The sequence below is a fragment of the Pagrus major genome, chromosome 2 (assembly GCF_040436345.1).
Source record: "Pagrus major chromosome 2, Pma_NU_1.0".
Lineage (NCBI taxonomy): Eukaryota > Metazoa > Chordata > Actinopteri > Spariformes > Sparidae > Pagrus > Pagrus major.
Window position 1 is genome coordinate 3,490,837 of NC_133216.1, and position 20,461 is coordinate 3,511,297.

At 44.7% G+C, this 20,461-nt stretch overlaps 1 protein-coding gene across 3 annotated transcripts in view; it reads right to left on the reverse strand.

The window, feature by feature from the left end:
• The window catches only part of actn4 (actinin, alpha 4), a 58,629-nt gene that overhangs the window by 9,359 nt on the left and 28,809 nt on the right, over positions 1-20,461 (reverse strand). For 2 of the 3 annotated variants that reach the window (XM_073491527.1, XM_073491544.1), the window contains exons 2-8: positions 11,105-11,219; positions 10,374-10,493; positions 8,242-8,328; positions 7,005-7,092; positions 6,055-6,133; positions 5,805-5,886; positions 1,374-1,459 (exon numbers count right to left, since the gene is read on the reverse strand). In XM_073491527.1, coding sequence (XP_073347628.1) covers positions 1,374-1,459; positions 5,805-5,886; positions 6,055-6,133; positions 7,005-7,092; positions 8,242-8,328; positions 10,374-10,493; positions 11,105-11,219 — 657 coding nt within the window. Of the gene's footprint in view, positions 1-1,373; positions 1,460-3,662; positions 3,749-5,804; positions 5,887-6,054; positions 6,134-7,004; positions 7,093-8,241; positions 8,329-10,373; positions 10,494-11,104; positions 11,220-20,461 lie in introns of all 3 variants that reach the window. The other variant, XM_073491535.1, reaches the window with a different exon arrangement.

The window sequence follows — 20,461 nt, forward strand, 5'->3', positions numbered from 1 at the left end:
TTAGTACCTCACCCTCAGCTTTTATTACCACTGCTATAATAAATGTCTTGCTCTTAAAAACTGTGCGAACACACTCCACACACAGGCAGTGAACAGGGATAAACCCTCACACTACAGTACGTCAGGCACACGTTATCAAAAAAAGTGCGAAAAAGCCAAAACTTGGTATCACTGCAAGTCAAATGAAGTTTGCATTTGACTGATAAAAACATGCTCCAGCTGCTGATGGTTAGTTCAATGTGCCAAAATCAGTGTGTGTGTGTTTTAAAGCTCCATGCGTCTCCCGTCACAACTCAGGAGTCAGTCATACGTCTAGTTACAGGTTCATGTAGCGCTGGAGTCCATCAGTAGGTCATTACTCTACTGTACCACTGGAATAACAAACACAGTACACACACTTTGATAAACTCTGTACAACAAACTTACACTTTGTATTCACTTGATCATAAATGTCTTCTCCTTACTGGAAATATAATGTAACTTTAACTTTGTTTTTAACACATTTCACACAGAGAAATCACATCGTATGATAAAACATTTAGAGTTGAGAGGTGTTAATAGCTGAAGAGAAAATGAAGAGACATCAGCCGGTCGGGTTTCCCAAAACCACATCAGCAGAATGATCAGATGTAAATGATCAGACGACTGACGTGAGTTTTGGGAACTTAAGTCCAGACCTTTATGTAAAAATGTATTTGGGGGAAAGACAGTCGATGTCCAAAGAACCAAAACAGAAGCATCAGAAAGCGTTAATGTTGTTGTTGTTGTTTTTCCAGAGTTCCCATCATAAAACCCCCCCTCAGTTTCCAAAGTAAGTTAGAGAGAATCAATGACCTGAACCTGTCGTACTCTACAAGGAGGTTTGGGTTATTATATATTAGTGATTATCGTGATATTTGCCGTCATATGCAATATTTTCAACAATATTAAATGTCAAACAGCTGTTACGGCATTTTCAGGCTCTTATTTTAAAAAGAAAATGGAGGACTTAGTTTATAAGTTCACCAGTTTGGTGATATTTGGGGTTTAAAGTGGAAGAAAGTTGCGAGCCAAGGCATCTGAATGTGGCTGCTTGTCGTCTTTGCCATGAGCAGTTGTTAACTTAACGGGGTCTCACCTCAGAGTCTTACCCAGCTCAGCTCGAGTGAGCACCGATAATATCTATTTGGGAAGGACAGTATTGTGGAATAACATTCTGGATATCACCCGAGCCAAGGGGAAATTAAACTTGCTACCACCTAATATTGACTAAATTCCCCAGAAAACTGTTTTATCCAGAATAAATATAACTTATAACTTTGGTATGGTAGCCGATGGAAACCCTGGTGGCTGCAGTGAGGTGTTAATGTGAGTCTGGAGCGTGACGAGCTCACCTTCTGTGCGCCAGAGAAGGCGTGATAGAAGCAGGATACATAGGTCATTATGGCCTTCTCATCCGGCCTCAGCGTACCCACGATGTCTACGCATCACCCAGCACCCCGCAGGAGAGAGAGCGTTTGACAAAGAGAGGTAGACAGACAGACAGAGAGAGAGAGAGAGAGAGAGAGGCAGAGTGAAGCCAAAGCTACCCAAAGCTACATGATCCCTGCTCCCTGCAGGATGTGAGAACGAGGAGGAGGAGGAGGAGGAGGAGGGAGAGGTAGCTTCCTCCTCTTTAGTTCAACAGCTTCAACTTCCTCCACACTGAGGTGGGACGAGGAGAGGACGGTAAGTGTCCTCTTGAAGAGAGTTGAGGGACACAAGTTCAAGGTTGGGACACAAACACACACTACCTGGTAGTTGAAGCCTCATTGAGTCTGTGTCAGGATGAATTCATTCAAAACAGTTTGTTCACAGTCTGAAACAGGTCGTTCCTTCAGTTCGGTTCATTTGGCAGCTGAGAATGATGAAATAACTGCACCGAGGTCTCAAACTACAAGTCCTGTCAGAACTGAGACCTGCAACAGCTGCAGACGTTGTTCAAACTTAGTTTTAATGAAACATGAACTTGAGTAAATGAATCATGTTTTTAACTTCTAACAAAGTCTGCAGTCAGAGGACGACTTGGACAAACAGTTTCAGAGTGTATCATTCTCCAGCAGCCAAAGTGAACAGAACGGAAAACCAAATGTCCAGATGATGAAGAAACTGTTTACGTGTGTGATGGAGGTGAGTGATGAATAAAGCTGGTAAAAGCAGAAAGTCTGGAGATTTAAGTTTGTTTCTAAAAGTCCACAAACTTCCTCTGTAGTTACTGATTCAACGTAGATAATCACACACACACACACACACACACACACACACACACACACACACACACACACACACACACACACACACACACACACACACACACACACACACACACACACACACACACACACACACACACACACACACACACACACACACACACACACACACACACACCTCTCCTGAGACCGCAGAGGAACACAAACAAGTTGTGAACAGCCTAAAAATTAATTAAAGAGGAGAAAACAAGAGACGCATCAACGGGTTTCCTGTCAGAGGCCAACAGGGAGAGAGAGGGGAGGAAACATCAGGGAGGAGGAGGTGGAGGAGAGAGGAGGAGAGGGAGGAAACATCAGGGAGGAGGAGGTGGAGGAGAGAGGAGGAGAGGGAGGAAACATCAGAGACGAGGAGGTGAAGGAGAGGGGAGGAAACATTAGAGGAGGAGGTGAAGGAGAGAGGAGAGGGGAGGAAACATCATGGAGGAGGAGGTGGAGGAGAGAGGAGAGGGGAGGAAACATCAAAGAGGAGGAGGTGAAGGAGAGAGAGGAGAGGGGAGGAAACATCAGGGAGGAGGTGAAGGAGAGAGGAGAGGGGAGGAAACATCAGAGGGGAGGAGGTGAAGGAGAGAGGAGAGGGGAGGAAACATCAGAGAGGAGGAGGTGAAGGAGAGAGAGGAAACATCAGAGAGGAGGAGGTGGAGGAGAGAGGAGAGGGGAGGAAACATCAGAGAGGAGGAGGTGAAGGAGAGAGGAGAGGGGAGGAAACATCAGGGAGGAGGAGGTGGAGGAGAGAGGGGAGGAGCTGAGAGGTCACACGTTGACATTGTTTCCTTCTCAGAAAAGGAGGAGATCGTCTCTCATGTAAAATCCTTCCGCTAACAGCACGTCACAGAAGCTGGAACTACTTTCTCTGTAGCGTTCATGTCGTTTCTCATCTGTTGGGTCATAAAAGCAAACGGCGTCTGAATCTGATCCGATCAAAGAAACTGTCGAGAAACGAGCCGACACACCTCTGGATCAAGCAGAGAATCAACCTGTGAACACCGTTACTGTACCGACGGTCGACACAGAGCCGTCGTCAGGACACAGACGCCGTCCTGTTAGCTGTGATTCAATCACTGAGTGATCACCGACAGCTCGACTTTAATTTTCTATGAATAACCCAGTTGTTCTAACGAGGAACCACAGAGGACAGAGTCACTGCTTTCACCAGCAAACTCTTAACGTGTGTGTGTGTGTGTGTGTGTGTGTGTGTGTGTGTGTGTGTGTGTGTGTGTGTGTGTGTGTGTGTGTGTGTCCCAACACTTCCAGTGTCCTTGTTTTGGGCCGAGCAGCGCTGTGGACAGAGTGAGGCCATGCCGGACAGGAAGCAGCAGCACCTTGTTAGTAACAGAGGGGTTAAAGGTCACAGTCGGGGGGGTCACAGGGTACCTTCTGAGCTCCAGAGAAGGCATGGTAGAAACTGGACACATAAGTCATTATGGCTTTCTCATCTGGACGAGCAGTGTTCACAATGTCTACAAAGGGGGGGGGAGACGTGGTTATGAAGACACGCACACACAAATACAGGCAAGACAGAGGACGTGTGATTACACACACATACAACAGGACACACATGTAGGAAGTCACGTTAAACACACACACATTTAACAAGCTGCTGTTAACAGCCAGCCAGGCGGGACGATCAAAACCTGATTCATGTGCAAACAGAACGAGGACGAAAACAGAGGACAGACAGAACTGACAACACAGAACGTACGAGGGTCAGACCCACTCAGACGTTTACTAAAATCACCTCAACAGTTTCCTACACGATTAAATATGAAGAGCACGTTGAAAATAATCAGATTTTCTGGTCTATTGGGGCCGTGCTGAATATTTCAAAGCTTTATTCAAATTTTACATCAACATTTGAATTTATTTTTAATGTCTATTCATTCTGTTTAAATCTGGCATTTCCATAAAGGTTAAGATAATAAAAAAACAAGGCCAGGCTAAGATTAGAAGTGTTACACTATTACTAGATTTAGATTTCAGTGGCGGCTGCGTACGAGTGATCCAAACATCTCTGATACGTGTTGTAAGGTTCACAAGTCAAAATGTATTTAAGAAATATAAAAGCAGTCATCTTAAAAATTCAAAACATGTTTTTAGCTCACTGAATAATCCTTTTCTATCTGTATTTGTTGGCATAATGCCTTTTAAAAAACAATATTTACACTGCGGTCAAAAAACTGTTTGCTCTCCTGCTGATCACACACAGAGAGAGAGAGAGAGAGAGAGAGAGAGAGAGAGAGAGAGAGAGAGAGAGAGAGAGAGAGAGAGAGAGAGAGAGAGAGAGAGAGAGAGAGAGAGAGAGAGAGAGAGAGTTCAGCTCTGAGTGTTTTAGTGAATTACTTAAGTCTTTAATAAAAGACATCATATTATGTATCCGCATTTGCTTTGCTCGTCAAGACGTCCTCGTTGTCACAGCGTAGAAAGATGTCAAATAAATCGTCAGTGTGGAAGAGTTTTAGGAATGCAGATGATCAATCTAGTATTTTTGTATTTTTTGGGGGGTGACGACATAATAAAATATATGACGACATCGAAGCTTCATTCAAAAACCTCAACAGTCAGCCCTCAGTGAGCTTATTGGTCGACCCTTTCTACAGACAGACGGACAGACGGACGGACGGACAGACGGACAGACAGACAGACAGACGGACGGACAGACGGACGGACAGACGGACGGACAGACAGGCAGACAGACGGACGGACAGACAGGCAGGCATATCTGCTTTTCAATCCACAGCATCAGAGGAGACAGAGGAGGAAATGAAGGGAGGGACGGAGGCTCCATCGGTCGTGAAGACGATGCTGTAACAGCTCTTATCACATTTACAACAGTGCAGATCAGAGGCCATGTTCACATGCACATTAACACCGCGACCGTAATAGACGTGAGGTGATAATTAAATTCAGCCAGGATGAGCCGTACTGTACTGTGATATCCCTGCAGCTGTGCTCCTGGTCAAAGTATCATTTACATGTTTGCTGCAAAGAGGATTTAGGTCAGTTTGATTTCTATTTTAGTCATCACCTTTTAGATTTAAGTGGGGTTTAAGTTACGGTGTGGTGTCTGAAAATCCATAATACAACAGCTCATTAGTGCCACTGTGGGTACAGGAAAGGAGAAGAATAATTGTGGAGCCGGGGAAGGCAGTGATATTCAAAGAAATTGACACAAAAAATGTCTTTCTCTGAATATTAACCCCTCCTCTGGCTCCTTAATGTTTTGTTTTTTCTTTTAAACCTACACTGGACCCACGTTCTGTTGTACAAGAGTCACACTGGGACCTGCAGATGTTCGAATGCTTGATGAATGTACATGAGAATAATAACGAGGTTGTAAAATTACAAAATAACTCGTAATCAGATTACTGCCCACTCACATTACGGGCTACAGTCTGTGTTTGTGCATGTAAACACAGCCAGTTATCAAAAACAGTTACTTTACAGTAAGTGTAATAGATTACAGTAAACACAGGACAATGTAGTAATAAGACGGTATCGCTGACAAACACAGCCTACCTTCTGCGTCCAACATCTTGGGGATGTCCAGGTGCTTCTCAGCCACCTCGAAGGCGTTGTTCAGATTGGTCACTGGGTCATCCTGAACAACCAATCACAGCGTCAGAACACAACTAACGTGGTGATAAGGTTCAGGCCGGTTTAGGTTTATTAACAGCAGGTTCAATGTTAATTCCTGGGGATCTGAACTTGTAGTAGAAGGTCCGATAAGTGTGTGTGCGTGTGCGTGTGTGCGTGTGTGAGTGTGTACCTTTCTGAGGCTGTCGTAATCGATGAGATCCGGTCTGTGTCTGTGGATCAGAGCGTTGAAGGCGAGACCGTCCTTCCAGCTGTTACACAGAACAGATGTGTTGAGCGAGAGGCAGCGGAGGACAGTCACATGACACAGAGATATCTGGCTGGGATGTGTATGTCTTTCTGACGTAACAGTTCACTGTAAGGAGCATCTGACACGTTCCTGTTTCTCCAACAGGGGGCGACGTTTCCTCACAATTACAGCAGTTAATTTCAGGAATGTTTGATATTCCTGGACAGCAGCTTCCTCCTGTATCTCATATATTCTACAATCTACATGTATCCAAAGTGTTTTCATCATAATTTGTATAAATTGTTTACGCAGCACTTCTGTCCTGAGAGAGGGACCCCTCCTCTGTGGCCCTTTCTGAAGTTACTTTTCTCTATAAAAGGGTTTTTCTTGAGGACAGACGGTGTCACATGTTGAACAGATTGTCCTTTGGGGATTGGGGATTTTTTGGCTTGATAAATGAAATCTGACTTGACTTGAGCAATGAACTTTCAATGAGCGTAAATCAGTGTTAGCTTGCGTCGACACCATCTATCAACACATAAGAAATCCCCAATAATATTTACTCCTATACGACTAGATGTGATCTTGCTTCTCCATGACAACTGAGAAGCCCATTTTCTAAAATATTGGCCAGTTTGTCGTCCAGCTCTGGTGACTGCAGCGCATCGTAAACACGTTTTATCATCCTGGTCTCACTGGAGAGTTTTAAAAGCCAGTTTAGAGAATTTTCCAACCTCGAGATCAAGAACTGAATTCTGATGGAAATTCTGAATATCTGTAATTTTCTGAGAACTTTTTGGTGTTTGACTGTCAACAGCTTTTATCCAAGAATAACACTAATGACCCTTAAAAAAAGAGATCAGTTAAAGTGTGCATGCTAATGTGTGTGTTACCTAATGTGGAAGTTCTGCACATTGACATTCTTGTAGGGAGCGGTCTTCCTCTGGCACCACAAGAGAAGACCCTCCTTCGCAGAGGTCTCTGCAATGAGGAAGAGAAGGAACAGAGGAGAAGAGACGAGCAGCAGCAGGAGAGAAGTGAGGAGAGAAAATAAGGTCTGTGTTAGTCTCTGAACACAGGCAAGAAACTCATTTCATTCCACGAGCAGAGAGAAAAACACTGCAGCGGGCTAAATCTGAACCGCTTCGGTCCAAATAGAAGGATGTTTTTGTTTACTGTGTAACAACCATCAGAAAAATAACAGTCGCTAATATGGAGAATTAAAAAAATATGAGTCAATATCTTTTAACGTTGTCCCACACCCACCAGAGTTAATTCGACACAGACGGATTTAATTAGCCACCGCAGAGTCGTTACAGCTCCGACTGAGATAATCCAGTCAACACTTATCAGGAGAAACAAACACAGAAATAAAAAACATTCTACAAACTGGAAGTGACGCGAAGACGCACATCAGGCTCCAGACGGAAACACTGACACGATGAGCTGATTAACAGACTAGAAAATTAAAGGTAAACTCCACCAATTTTACACAGTAAAGTGTGATTACAGATCTACATGAGCACTACTGCACATGCAAATTGCCTCTAGAGATGTCACTCAGTGGCTCAGTTGCATTGTGGGTAATGTAGGCACCAGGTTTTGAACAATGTGTGGAATAAAGAAGGCGATACTCCGGTTCTGTATTATCAATTTTGATCATTTGTCTGTGCAACGCTCGACCACTGGACTGCTTTTCAAAACCTGGAGCCTACATCATAAAAAGAAATGTAACAGTGTTCCTAGCAGTGAGTATTTTCACATCACCATTAATCTCAGTGAGTAGCCATGACCCGTTTTATCTGGGCTGTATCCCATCACTACTCATCCCTCTGTGTGTGTGTGTGTGTGTGTGTGTGTGTGTGTGTGTGTGTGTGTGTGTGTGTGTGTGTGTGTGTGTGTGTGTGTGTGTGTGTGTGTGTGTGTGTGTGTGCGTGTCAATGAGTGTGTCTAGCCGTGTTACTTCCACTCTAGTTCCCACAATTCATCCTCAACTTGCTCTAAAAGATTCCTGCAGGTCTCGGTCAGCTGATCAGCTGGAGAGTCGAGCTGCCGCCGTGCTCTTCAGCAAGGCACTTCTCTAATCTTGAATGTGTTTACGCAGGTTAAAAACCACAGGAAGTTGTGTACCTTCTACAGAGATGTCCTGGATGGCGAAGCGGAGGATGATGGTCCAGATCATTCCCAGGGTCATCTTGGCGTTTCCGTCCACGATTTCTGCACAACAAGAAGAAAACGTCAGCGTCAGTCAGCAAACTCAGTTTCTTTGTTACATCTTCATTTCACTCTGGAACGTAAATCTTGTTTTCACATTCTTACATCTGCTCTTTCATCTAATAACGCCAACACACCCACACACAACTGCACTTAACGTCCCTACAGCTGCCAAATCTCCAGTTTCTCCTGGAAGCGTGAGACTTTTCTTTCATAAAATTACTCAAAATACAGTCAGCTGGTGTTTTTTTAAGGACAGTTGTATTATCCGGTGTACAAGAGACTCGTATTTCGTTATTTGAAAGGAGTGAGTTACTTTCTAGTCAACACATTTATATATATTTTATAATATTTGTGGATTGACTGAAGACGTGTGCAGTGAAAACAATATTTAGACTTTGTTTAAAACAAACTTTGGTTTAGGTTTCATTATCTCAGTTTTCCCAGCAGATCATTTGCAGGTTAATGAACACAGAGACACACAGAACAGGACAGATAGTCACGTCATGGACGTGTCAGTGAGAAGGCACGTAGCGTGACTCAGATTCCTCTCATAGTTCAAACACAGTCCTCTCATACTTTCACCTGCTTCCAGTTTATCAGTCACACTCTCACTGTTTGTTCTGCATCGCTCTCATTCTTCACGTCTAATGTGATTTCCATCTCCGTGTCTCAGATGCTATTACGCTTTATTCATTTCTAATTGTGCGTTTTAGAAACGCTGATAGATGACTGTCAAAATGTATTGTGGTAAAGGTGTGTCTTCCTCCGGTCTCTGTCCCCACCAACAGGCCTCAACAACCCTGGACTTCAAGTTATTACAGAAAGGTTTCAGACTGAAGTCCCTGTCTGACACGTTCTGTATGATCTCCAGAGGAAAGAGTAGGACGACCTTCTTCTCTCATCTCGTCATCACCAACCCTCAATTTTTTCCTCTTCAATCTTTCCATGTCGGCATTTGTCTCAGTCTGGCTCCAGCAGATGACCTTTAGTGGGCTGCTTTCATACGAGGCCAGAGAGAGACTGTGTGCGTGCGGTGAATTTGCAGTATTTTGAGCACTTTTGTGTTCAGTGGTCTTCAGTATCATAGTGTCATGCTGCAGGAATGTCACGTTTGTCCTGACTGAGTGGGAGAAAGGCCACGGTCCTCCGACTGACCCTGACACACACACACATACACACACACGTTCCTCAGTGTGAAATGACAACTAACTAACTATTTATTTATTCAGATATAACTGCTATTCCACCTTCAGAGGGCCGGTTAGACAGAGCGTGTTCTGCAGAGCGCGAGGTGCCTTTTGTTAAAGCATACAGTTGGTATCAGTGGGGTGTGTTTTCTAATCACTTCTCTTTAGCATAACTAAGGACATTTTGCTGTGAGGTACACTAGCAGGTCTGTACCTTTTATTTGGCTAACAAGAGGTGCTCAACTACCTTGTTAGCAGACAGTTAGCCACCTCATGAATAAACAACATCTGCATACAAGAGCTGAGGCTCTGATGGAGGATGAGAGGCTGGACCCTCGACACAGGGGAACAAATCACAGAGAGAACTGCCAGCTGGACCCGGAGCTTCACCTGGATGACGGTTAGTTAAAGGCTTATTATTATAATTATTTTAGGATAAGCTGGGCCAGTTTGACAATGAAATGCAAATCACTCTCTCTTACATGCTCTCTGTTTCAAAATTGTTCGCTGAGCATTCGATGATCTCAACAGCAATTTGGGATAATGTAAAGAGGCCCCCTGCCCCCCTAAAGAGGAGCGAGATGCCCCGACTGAAAGATACAGACGCATCATTAAGATGTTACAGATGCAGCTTTGAAATTCTTAAAGCAACGTCTCATTTCTTTACTAGTTTTACTGGATTTTAATAAAATGAAACTTAGGCCTCAGTGTAATGTGAATTCAAGTTCATGCAGACTGCAGTTCATGAGGAAAAGCTTTAATTTGACTGATTAAATGTGAGCACATCAGATGCATGCGTTTGGTGTAATGTGCACTTATTCGGGGGTCTCTGATGTGTGTATGTGTGTGCATGCTCACCCTCTGCTCCAATAGAGACCAGTTTGACCCCCTTGCTGGCGATGAAGTCCAGAGCTTTGTTGACATTGTTGATCTTGTGGACCCTCATCTTGCCTCGCTCAGGCTTAGGTAACCGTTCTCCTGCAGACATGAACACACAGGCACAAACAAAAAAGTGAGTGTGTTAGCTCCTGCGGTGACAAGAGCTGAGGATGTTTCCACCGGCTCAGCAGAACGACGCAGTCAGGACGGTTTTAAGTTTCCGCGGGGACATTGGCGCCGCTCGCAGCAGAAAAAACTGAAGTGACTGTGAAAAAGGAAGCCACACGCAAGTCACAGTTTCATTAGAGTATGACAGCAGGACAAATGATTTTCTACTTTGCCGACAGGAACGCTTTCTCTGCTACAACCTGCAATTAATCTCAAGAAACCTCGAGAGGAACGCCGTCACACGGCAGCAACAGATAACAGCAGGGTGTTCCCAATGTCTCTTTTCTTTATGTCTGATCAAATCATGAGCGACCACGCCCTGAAATGGACGGATGGAGATGTTGTGCATCTTTAACATCTGAAAACATTTTTCACTCTGACGGACAGCTTTGGAAATCAGGCCAATAATAGTGTGTGTTGGGCTGGACGGCTCGCCGCGGCCTCTGTGTGACACATTGATCGGGCACCATTTTATTTTAATTAAAAACTTCCTGCAGAGCCTAATTTTCTGCTCAGGATAAGTAGTCGTATGGATGAGTTACCTGAGATGACCTCCAGCAGCAGCATGAGTTTGAGCCCATCCCTGAAGTCCTCCTCGATGTTGTCGATCTGCGTGCCGGCCTTCCTCAGGTGGGAGTTGCACCACGCCGTGAACGTCTGCACGAGAGCACAGAAAAGAGGGGAAAATGGTGATTATTCGCAGCCTGGGACATAATGTTTGTCCAAATTTTATGACAATAAACAAATTGTATTGAGAATGAAAGAAAATGGAATTCAATGCACAGGAAGGGAAGGAAGGGAGCTGCTTTCATGAGACAGGAAGTAGCCGAAGAAAAGGGGCGGAGACAGATGTTATAATACAATAGCTTAGAAATGAGAACTGCTTGTGATCTGTAATTTAAACTTCATGTCACAAAGATGAAATTGTGTTGAATAAAACAATGCACACTTTAGGTAACATGCAGCAGTAAAGACAGCTGTACTACTTTTCATCTCGGCAACAACCCAAGAAAAACTCATTTTGGTTTCTCTCTTCATATTTTCCCATCATTTACCCGTCTGAAATTCTTGTTGCACAATCTCTGAAATCATTTAAACTTGGACAGAAAAGGAGGAAATAAATCCAGCCTCATTTTGGAGCTCAGTCCCACGATAAAGAACAAAACAAATCAGATCATGTCCCATATGTTAGAGAGAGATCGCCATTGATCCTGGAAACCTGACGACAGATCACATAGATTATCTGAAAAACCAGAAATGAACTATGTGTGATTCTTGTAATTAAATCTCAGAATGGTGTACCCAACATAAACACAGACATCTGAGAAAAGACACATACACTAGCACACATCACACACACATCAATCGCTGGTTGGATGTGTGTGTTTTTGTGCTCCTGGTTAGCCGACATTCTTCACAAATGTGTTTTGAATCATTTTTATTGTGAAGCAGTCCGTGGCACTGAGGTGGGCACGGGACTGTGGAGAGCTTTGTCACGCCACTCTTCAAACATCTCAGTTATGGCACATCATCAATCAATGTGTCAGAACACTTTTTTTTCCTGACTTGTTACATAATTTTTTTTACGGGAAGCGTCTAAAAATGCCAAGAGACCAAAAATACTTAGTCCAAAGTCCGGCCTGCACAGCCTCAGTGAAGCTGCTGTTACTTGTCCTACACGTGTACACACACCATCCCCCTCTGCTGCTGTAACAATGCAAATTTAAAGGATTATCTTGTTTTATCTTATCTGAAGGGAAGAGGAAGGAGGAAAAGGTAAAAGAAGTATTCCCCCTGAGCAGGAACACACAGCTTTAAGATGACAAAGATAAAAGATAAAAGTGACAACACGCAAGACCAATTCTTCATGTGTCGCTAACTGAAGTATTGCTAAAGCTTCAGAGCTGAACTAATCCAGAGTGGATACAGAGTGTGTTGATTTCTCGAGGCTGTGACGATCTCTAACTATTTTGGTAATTGATTAATCAGCTCGAGTAGTTAATCAGGATGAAGAAGAGGTCAAAATTCTGATTCCAGCTTCTCAAGTGTGAATATTTTCTGGTTTCTTTCCTCCTCTGTGACAGTAAACTGGATATATTTGGGTTGTGGACAAAACAAGACATTTAAGGACATCATCTTGGGCTTTGTGAAACACTCATCGACATTTTCTGTTATTTTATAGACCAACAGCTGATCAGTTAATCAAGAAAATAATCAACAGATTAATCGACAATGAAAATGACCATTAGTTGGATCCTGAATATACTTTGTGTAAAGCACTTTTAAACAAACAGCTCATTTATGCTCAAGGTTAGATACATATAGAGCCTTCTGTCGGTACTCTGCATTCATTCTCTCCTTATTTCTGCACGTTCTCTGAAAGCTTACGGACACGGATCAACGGATCAGTACCTCTGGTAGTCGTGGGGGGGCAGTGTAGCAGTGTAGCCAATAATTCAAGTAAGACACGACCACAGGACAAGACGAGGAAGATTTAAAAATGGCAGAACTTTTAGAGGAGAGGTTCTGCAAGTTGGTGAGAAGTTTTAAACTTTGCCCGGACGCAGACACAGAGACCACTTTGAGTCCGAGCAGCGCCCTCTAGTGGTTGTACTGCTTAACATTAATAGAAATATAAAACAGAAAACACGTATGGTTGACGTTCAGCCTGCTGGCAGTCGATCCGGTGCAGTGAATCAGTGACGCTGATGGACGCAGCTTCACTCTGATTGTCTCCTCTGTGCTAAACTAAGCTGGAACTTCCTGTCATTGCAGTGCGACTTCCTGCTGCTGTCATTACCTCTGAGTGTGTGTGTGTGTGTGTGTGTGTGTGTGTGTGTGTGTGTGTGTGTGTGTGTGTGTGTGTGTGTGTGTGTGTGTGTGTGTGTGTGTGTGGTAGAGGGGGCATTGTCTTTCCCGTCTACCCCTCCCTCCTTCCTCCCTTCCTCCCCCCCTAACTTTGTCTGTTTGTTTATGTGAAATGTATCTCCCCTCCTCTCCCTCCTCACAGTGTGTGTCCCGGTCCAGTCTCAGAGAGCGAGCTGTATGTTTGTGGTTGTGTGTGTGTTGGGGGAGTTGGGGGTTGGTATCGGGCGGTCTGGGGGAGGGTCACAGAGCAGGAGCGGGCTCAGGGAGAGTACGGGGGGCTGAAGGGTGCTATTATCCACCAGGCTCAATGGGCGCTTTGTGCGGGTGGTCACAGTCAGTGGGACGGAGGGGAGAGGGGCCGGGCAGCGAGCAGCACCCTGTCATAATGTTTGTGAACACAGAGCAGGAGAGACGAGGGAAAGAGGAGGTGGAAGAGTGAACTGGACTGATGCATCATTCAGTTTCATTTGTGTCCAATACTTCCAGGGAGGAGTTTTGTTTCTGGTGCGAGTCTTACTTTACATTATGGATCAGATTAATTGGTACTGAAGGTTGGAGGTCATGTCGAGACATCGATAAAGCGCCAAGATCAGGACGATAAGTTGATAACATGAGTATCGTGTCGGGCCTCCGCAGTTCTGTATCTTTGTACATCAAATACATTTTAGATCAGGAACCGTTCTCGCAATTTTCAGAGTGGAAACATGAGCAATGTCCTTGATTTTCCTTCTACACAACACGGGCCTACAAGTCAGAAATGGCGTGTATGTCACACCTTACACACACACACACACACACACACACAGCTGCTGCTTCCCCGCTGAGCAGAACATCCATTACAGAGGGTAAATATCCTGTGTTATAATTACATTAGCAGCACACATACAGGCTTAGCTTCGGACCAATAAGCAGGATCGATTGTGGCACTGGTAATCGATAACATCTAGACAGCCCTGGGTCGAGTCAGTCCACTCTCCCCGGCGCTGGGTGACATGAAATGTTTCATCTCATCCGGTGGAGCAAAGAGAGGAGCAGTGAGGGTTTCCTGCATGTTGGGAAGATTCAGATTAGTCTAGGAATGTGAACTGTATCAGAACTGCAGAGGTCGGCTCTGTCCCAACAGGACCGCTGCCACTGGGAGTGGTGACGAGGAGAGCAGCGCAGAAAACAAACAGCGACAGGTTGAGACCTGCAGAGAGCCCGGGGACGTTACGTTCTGTAGAACACAGCACGCCACAGATTATACAGCTGATACTCTTTCATCTTCTCCCTCCAGGGTCAGAGGTCGGCCCTCACACACACCGTCAGGCACTCTTGCTCAAGGACACTTCAGCCTGCCTTCATCAAAGTTTGAAGAGGCACATGTGCTGCTCAGAGAGAGGGCTGTCCATCAGGATATTCTGGGTCTGTGACAAGCAGGAAGAAAGAAACTTCTGTTCTGTTGAATTCTGCTTTTTGTACTGGAGAAATGCAGCATGCCTCCAGCTACCTTGTGTCAATCAGCGACAACAAGGTGTGGTGCTGCTGTGTGTGTGAAACTGGTACAGGCATGCAGACAGCATACACAGATAGAGAGAGAAGTGACTGGACACCGGAGCAAAGGCTCGGGATCAGGCTACATCTGACTGACTGGCTGAATTTTCAACGTCCCCACAGCAGGCTGAAGGATCTCTGATGTCACAATAGTTCCAGTTTATATTCTGAAGGTAATCTACTTGTTGAATCGACCGAATTAAAAAGAGAACTGACCCTAATTCCTGGAGAGAGCGAGCAAATAGGATGAGAGCCAGAGAAGCCTGTTAAACCTGCCCATGTGGTCGCTCTGTGTTGGCTACACACATCAGATCAGATGGTTCAGATGAGAGGATTTCTGACCTGAGCTCACGACACAGATAACAAGCTGAACGCAGTGTGGGACAGAAAAGAGCTGAAAGCTGGATCTGAGAGTTAAGAAGGTTTATAGTTTAGGCATGAAACTCAGGCTCCTACCGTCTGCTATCTGTTGCATAACTGTTGTAGCTACAGTGAAGAACATCCTCTCTGTTATTACTGCTGCACACATCAGCCGTGACCCTGATCTCACTGATTAACCTTCACATGTAATCGTACTGATGTGCTTAAAAGCTGCTTTTTTTTTTTATACACATCTGCAGCTCAGAACGCCTGAATATCTCCCGAAACTTTGCAGCTTAATCCCATTTCAGGGTTTCCTGGTATTAAAGTTGTAACTGTGAGTAATCTGGTGACTGGATGAGATGTCTGTGTTGAAGCATCACTTTGTGTTGCAGGACGAGACGAAGGGTGTCTGGTCATCAAAGTCTTCATCAAACTGTTGATTCTTGCCACACGTACGTGTGGCAAGACATCCTCATCAAAGCGGTGCTAATGTGTCAGGGTCCAGGTCGTCGGGGGGCAGACATCTTTGTTGTTTGTGTCGCGGAGAGACTGCGAGTGTGTCTGGAAGTGGTTAAGCTGCCCAACATGTCTCCTTCCATGGCAGATATACAACAACGACCGTCTCCTCCGCAAGTGTGAAAAAAGAGCGAGAGGGAGCCTAATGGGGTCTAACGGGGTCAGCTGTTTGATCTCCACCAAAAGTCATCGGCGTGATCACAACAGGCTTTCAACTCTGCCCCAAAACTGGGCCTACGGGGTCAAAGGTCAAGGTTCATCATCCGTTTGAAGATTGGGAACTTCAGGATGAGCTTCACACGCTAAAACGCAAACATGCCGGCATTAAACACACTCACAAACACACACACACACACACACAACGCAAACATGCATGTAAGAAATAAAACACACACTGAAATATAAAGCTACACCTTTTTCTGCGCTCAGTCACACACCAACACACACACCACTCCTTGGACAGGAATGTATGAGACACACAAACTGACATCCAACCACCTACACACACACACACACACACACACACACACTCTCATATCATTGTATAGCTCACTCCGACTCTATTTAAAGCACACGTACACACCAATTATTCACCCAGCTTCTTAATGAATGTGCAGTTTTCTCACTACATAGATACTTTAATTGTATGTATTCTCAAGAGTGTCACACACACACACACACACACACTCTCACACACACAAACACACACATGGTGGCAGGTAAGGGTGTGTCTCGCTCCACCAGGTTGAACACAATGTTATTGCTCAACTGCCTCGTATTCTCTGCATGACGGCGGCTGTGTGTGTGTGTGTGTGTGTGTATGTGTGTTGTTCAGATCACATAATCCCTTTTTTTCTTGATGAGCTCACACTAACAGTCTGACAGTTGGTTGTTTCAGTGTGAAAAGCTGTCATTTCTATGTACGCCTACACACACACACCCACACACACACTTTTTGAACACAAGCCACTTATGTCACACTTTATTTGATTTAATTCTTTATATTTTGCACAAACAATTATTAGAGAAATGTAAGATGTGTTTTTATGTTTCGTCAGACTGAACCACGAGCCGACGGTTCTTGTTTCTTCTCACAAAAGAGTCAAAAAGGTCTTAAACCTTGAAGTCACACGTTTTATTTAAGGTCTTTATGATTCACATATTCTCAGCACATCTCACACTCTCACAGCCAAGGTCCACCCACACACCCATATATATATATATATATAAATATATATGTACACACTCTGTACACAGGTTGCAAACACACACACTCTCTTCACGCAGTGCAGAAGTGCAATTAACCAACATGATTAACTCTCTGATATCTCACCGCTGCATAGAGACTCTGTGGTGTGATGAAGCTGCTGAAACTTCACGTCTTACGTCACTTTTTCCGTTAAACAACTTCACAGACCGATAATTTGCACCTTTTTGGGCGTGGTCTGAATTAATCATGCAGCATTGTCAGTCCTCCACGCTGTGCTTCTGCTGATAAAAGAAACAGTTCACCCAAAAATCACCCTCGTGCTGAGGGAAAGTCGGGTGAAGTTTTGTAATCTCTGTGGACTTTGAAACTTCCCCCGTTTGCCCCCATTCTTGTGGGGGTGAGTGGATAATGACTGAATTTTCATTTTTGGGTGAACTGTTCCTTTAATCTAAAAACCCTGTACGATGGCAGAAAATATTAAAAGTATGAAAGCAGAAGAGAAGGCTAAGTTACTCAGAGGTTAGGAAGTACTGTAATTCAGGGCAGTAGCTGTTAACGTGCCCTTGAGCAGGGTATTTAAATGCCTATCAGAGCGGCTGCACTGACCTTCACGGTGTAACTACAGCCTGTTATATGAATTTGAATCATGGCACATCACAGGGTCAGAGAAGGAAAAAGCACAAGAAGCAGCAGATGGTAAGTTTGTGCTGCTAGTTAAAGGAGTTATATGTGGACCTGCTGGCAGGAGGTACGACCTCAAGGAACTTGGACGGAGACGTACTAGACTGGACTGGCTGTACCAGACTGAGCTGGGCCAAAACCATGCTGGCCTGGCCCCGTGAATAAAGCTCAGCTACTAGTCTGGTCTGGCCTGACACAAGGCCTCCTATTCTTAGAGGCCCGCCAATTAAAAGAGGGCTGTGGCGTGCGACACAGCAGCACTGCGAACTGTTGTCACACACTCTGTAGCTTCAAACGCTGCAGAGGACAGGTCGTCTTTATGTTTTAACATCAACACAGAGCAGACTCACTCAGTTTAAAGGCAGGACTGCTTCTACCTCCACACACACATACACTGAGGCTGGGGAGTAATGGGATACATGTAACAGGATTACCTAATTAGGATACAAAAATACCAGTCATACCAGATCAGGATATGACGACATCACTTTGGTCTCAAGAGAAACCAAATGCACACGATGAAATAAATCTCATTAACTTTTATCTTCTCTCATCTTTATATCTGAATGTGTTTGGTAGTGAGGTAATCCAAAAGTAATGGAAAGTAATCAAGTTACATGCTTCATATGGTTACGTAAGTGCTACTACTACCTTAGTGACTGTATCAGAGTACATTTTTAAAGTTATCCTCCCAACCATCCCTGCATATACTGCATGTCCACGCAGAAAGCAAGCCTTGAGACCAAGTTACTTCAGGCACATAGTAGCTAACTCAGGCCTTCAACTACTCAACTGGACTTTTACACAATTATCTTTCGCTGCCGTCACAACTGTACCTGACGAACACAAGACGAACACCATCTTCACACACAGACTCCCCAAACTCCGTCTCAGAAATAAACATCATGACGGCTCCTCTTTACGACCACGCCGAGCTCAAATATAAATCTAGAGCCACAGTGAAAACACTCTAGATTCCTCTGCACTGTGCTCCATTCATACAGCGGCGGTGTAACTGGAGACGCAGCCTGCTACTGTAGAGCCGATCTAGAGTCACAGTGCAGCAACACGACACCACCGTCCCTCGGGGGCCACGGTCGGACCTGGCAGGGTTCACGGCGCATCGGTGCATGTGACGGAAGAACCAGCCTCAATCTGAATGAGTGAACAGCTGTTTGTTTTTGAGCAGCACTGGGAAAGTGGGAAACACACACACACTTGGCAGCAATGTCTCACAGAAAAGAAATGATGACTGATAAAGATGAACGTGGTGCCAAAGCCGAGTGTAGTGGATCTACAGAGAGGAGAGAAGCAGGCCAACATGTTCATGTCCACAATCCTCTGATCACCAGAGAACTGCTAATCATGACAGAGGAGAGGAGAGGAGAGGAGAGGAGAGGAGAGGAGAGGAGAGGAGAGAGAACGGAGGAGGAGAAAGAGGAGAAGAAAGACGGAGCAGAGATCTGCTGCAGAGGTTGTTCTGGTCTCATTATCCTCTCAAGTCTGGACAGGTGATCATTAACATGTGTGCACAAACACACACACACACACACACACACACACAGACGGAGGGAGCCTCCCTCCTGCTTCATGTGCTGACAGGTCGTCAGTAAAGCAGAGCTATAATGTGGGGACAATCTTTCAGCAGAGCGCACACACACACCTCCCAGAGGGAGCTGACAAACATGTAATTGCTGTGTACTTCTTGGCTGGCCTAATGCCCTCAGATACGCCATTATGTGAGTCGACAGTTTAACACAGACTGTTTTCAACAGGCTTCATCGACCACGTCCAGCCAGACGCATGGCGCTGTGGAGGAGCCTCGATACAGCAGCGAACAGAAACAAAGGAAAAGGGAGGATTAAGGACATGAGGGCAGGGGAGGGGAGAGGAAATGGAGAAGGGGGGGAGAGAGGAGGAGAGGAAGCCGGGAGGTGATCAAGAGAAGGGTTAGGGAAAAGTGATGAATTGTGGGAAAGAGGAAGTAGAGAGACAACGTGACGAAAAAAGAAAGTTTAAAAGTTTGAACCTAACATTTGATTTTGTCCCGACAGCAGTTTACTCTCAAATAAAAGGTGCAGCGAATGATTATTTTGTTGTTTAATATCTTAAATGTCAGAAAATTGTGGGAAAATAATGCTCATCACTGTTTCTTGGAGGCTGAAATGATGCCTTCAAACTGCTTCTTTTGTTCAGCCAACAGTCCAAAACTGAAAGACTCTTCACTTACTGTCATAAATGACAAAAGAAACAGCAACTCCTCACATTAAAGAAGCAGGAACCAGGAAGTGTTTGACATTTTTGCTTAAACAATGACTGAAACAATGACTGGATTATCAAAAAAGTTGGTGACAACTTTCAAATAATCGTTGCAGCTTTCGTTGGAAAACAAAGATGGGGCATGCAAAAGTACCTCATCATGTCTAAAAGTAACTGTGCCCAGCGCCGGAGGAGGCTGACTGAGGGATCACAGACGGGTGAACGTGGGATAAAAAGTCCAGAAGAAAGAAGCAGTTTGGTGAGATGAAAGATGGAAGCTGAGGAGGAAGAGGAGGAGGAGGAGGAGGAGGAGGAGGAGAGATGTTTACAAAAAGAAACACCACATTAAATCATGAATGTGAAATGAAAGAGAGGACGATGCTTTTTTAGACCGGAGAATAAATTAAATATGTTGTTCCTGTCCTGGAAATACCGAGGGAGGAAACAACCTGCAGATTAGTTAATGAGA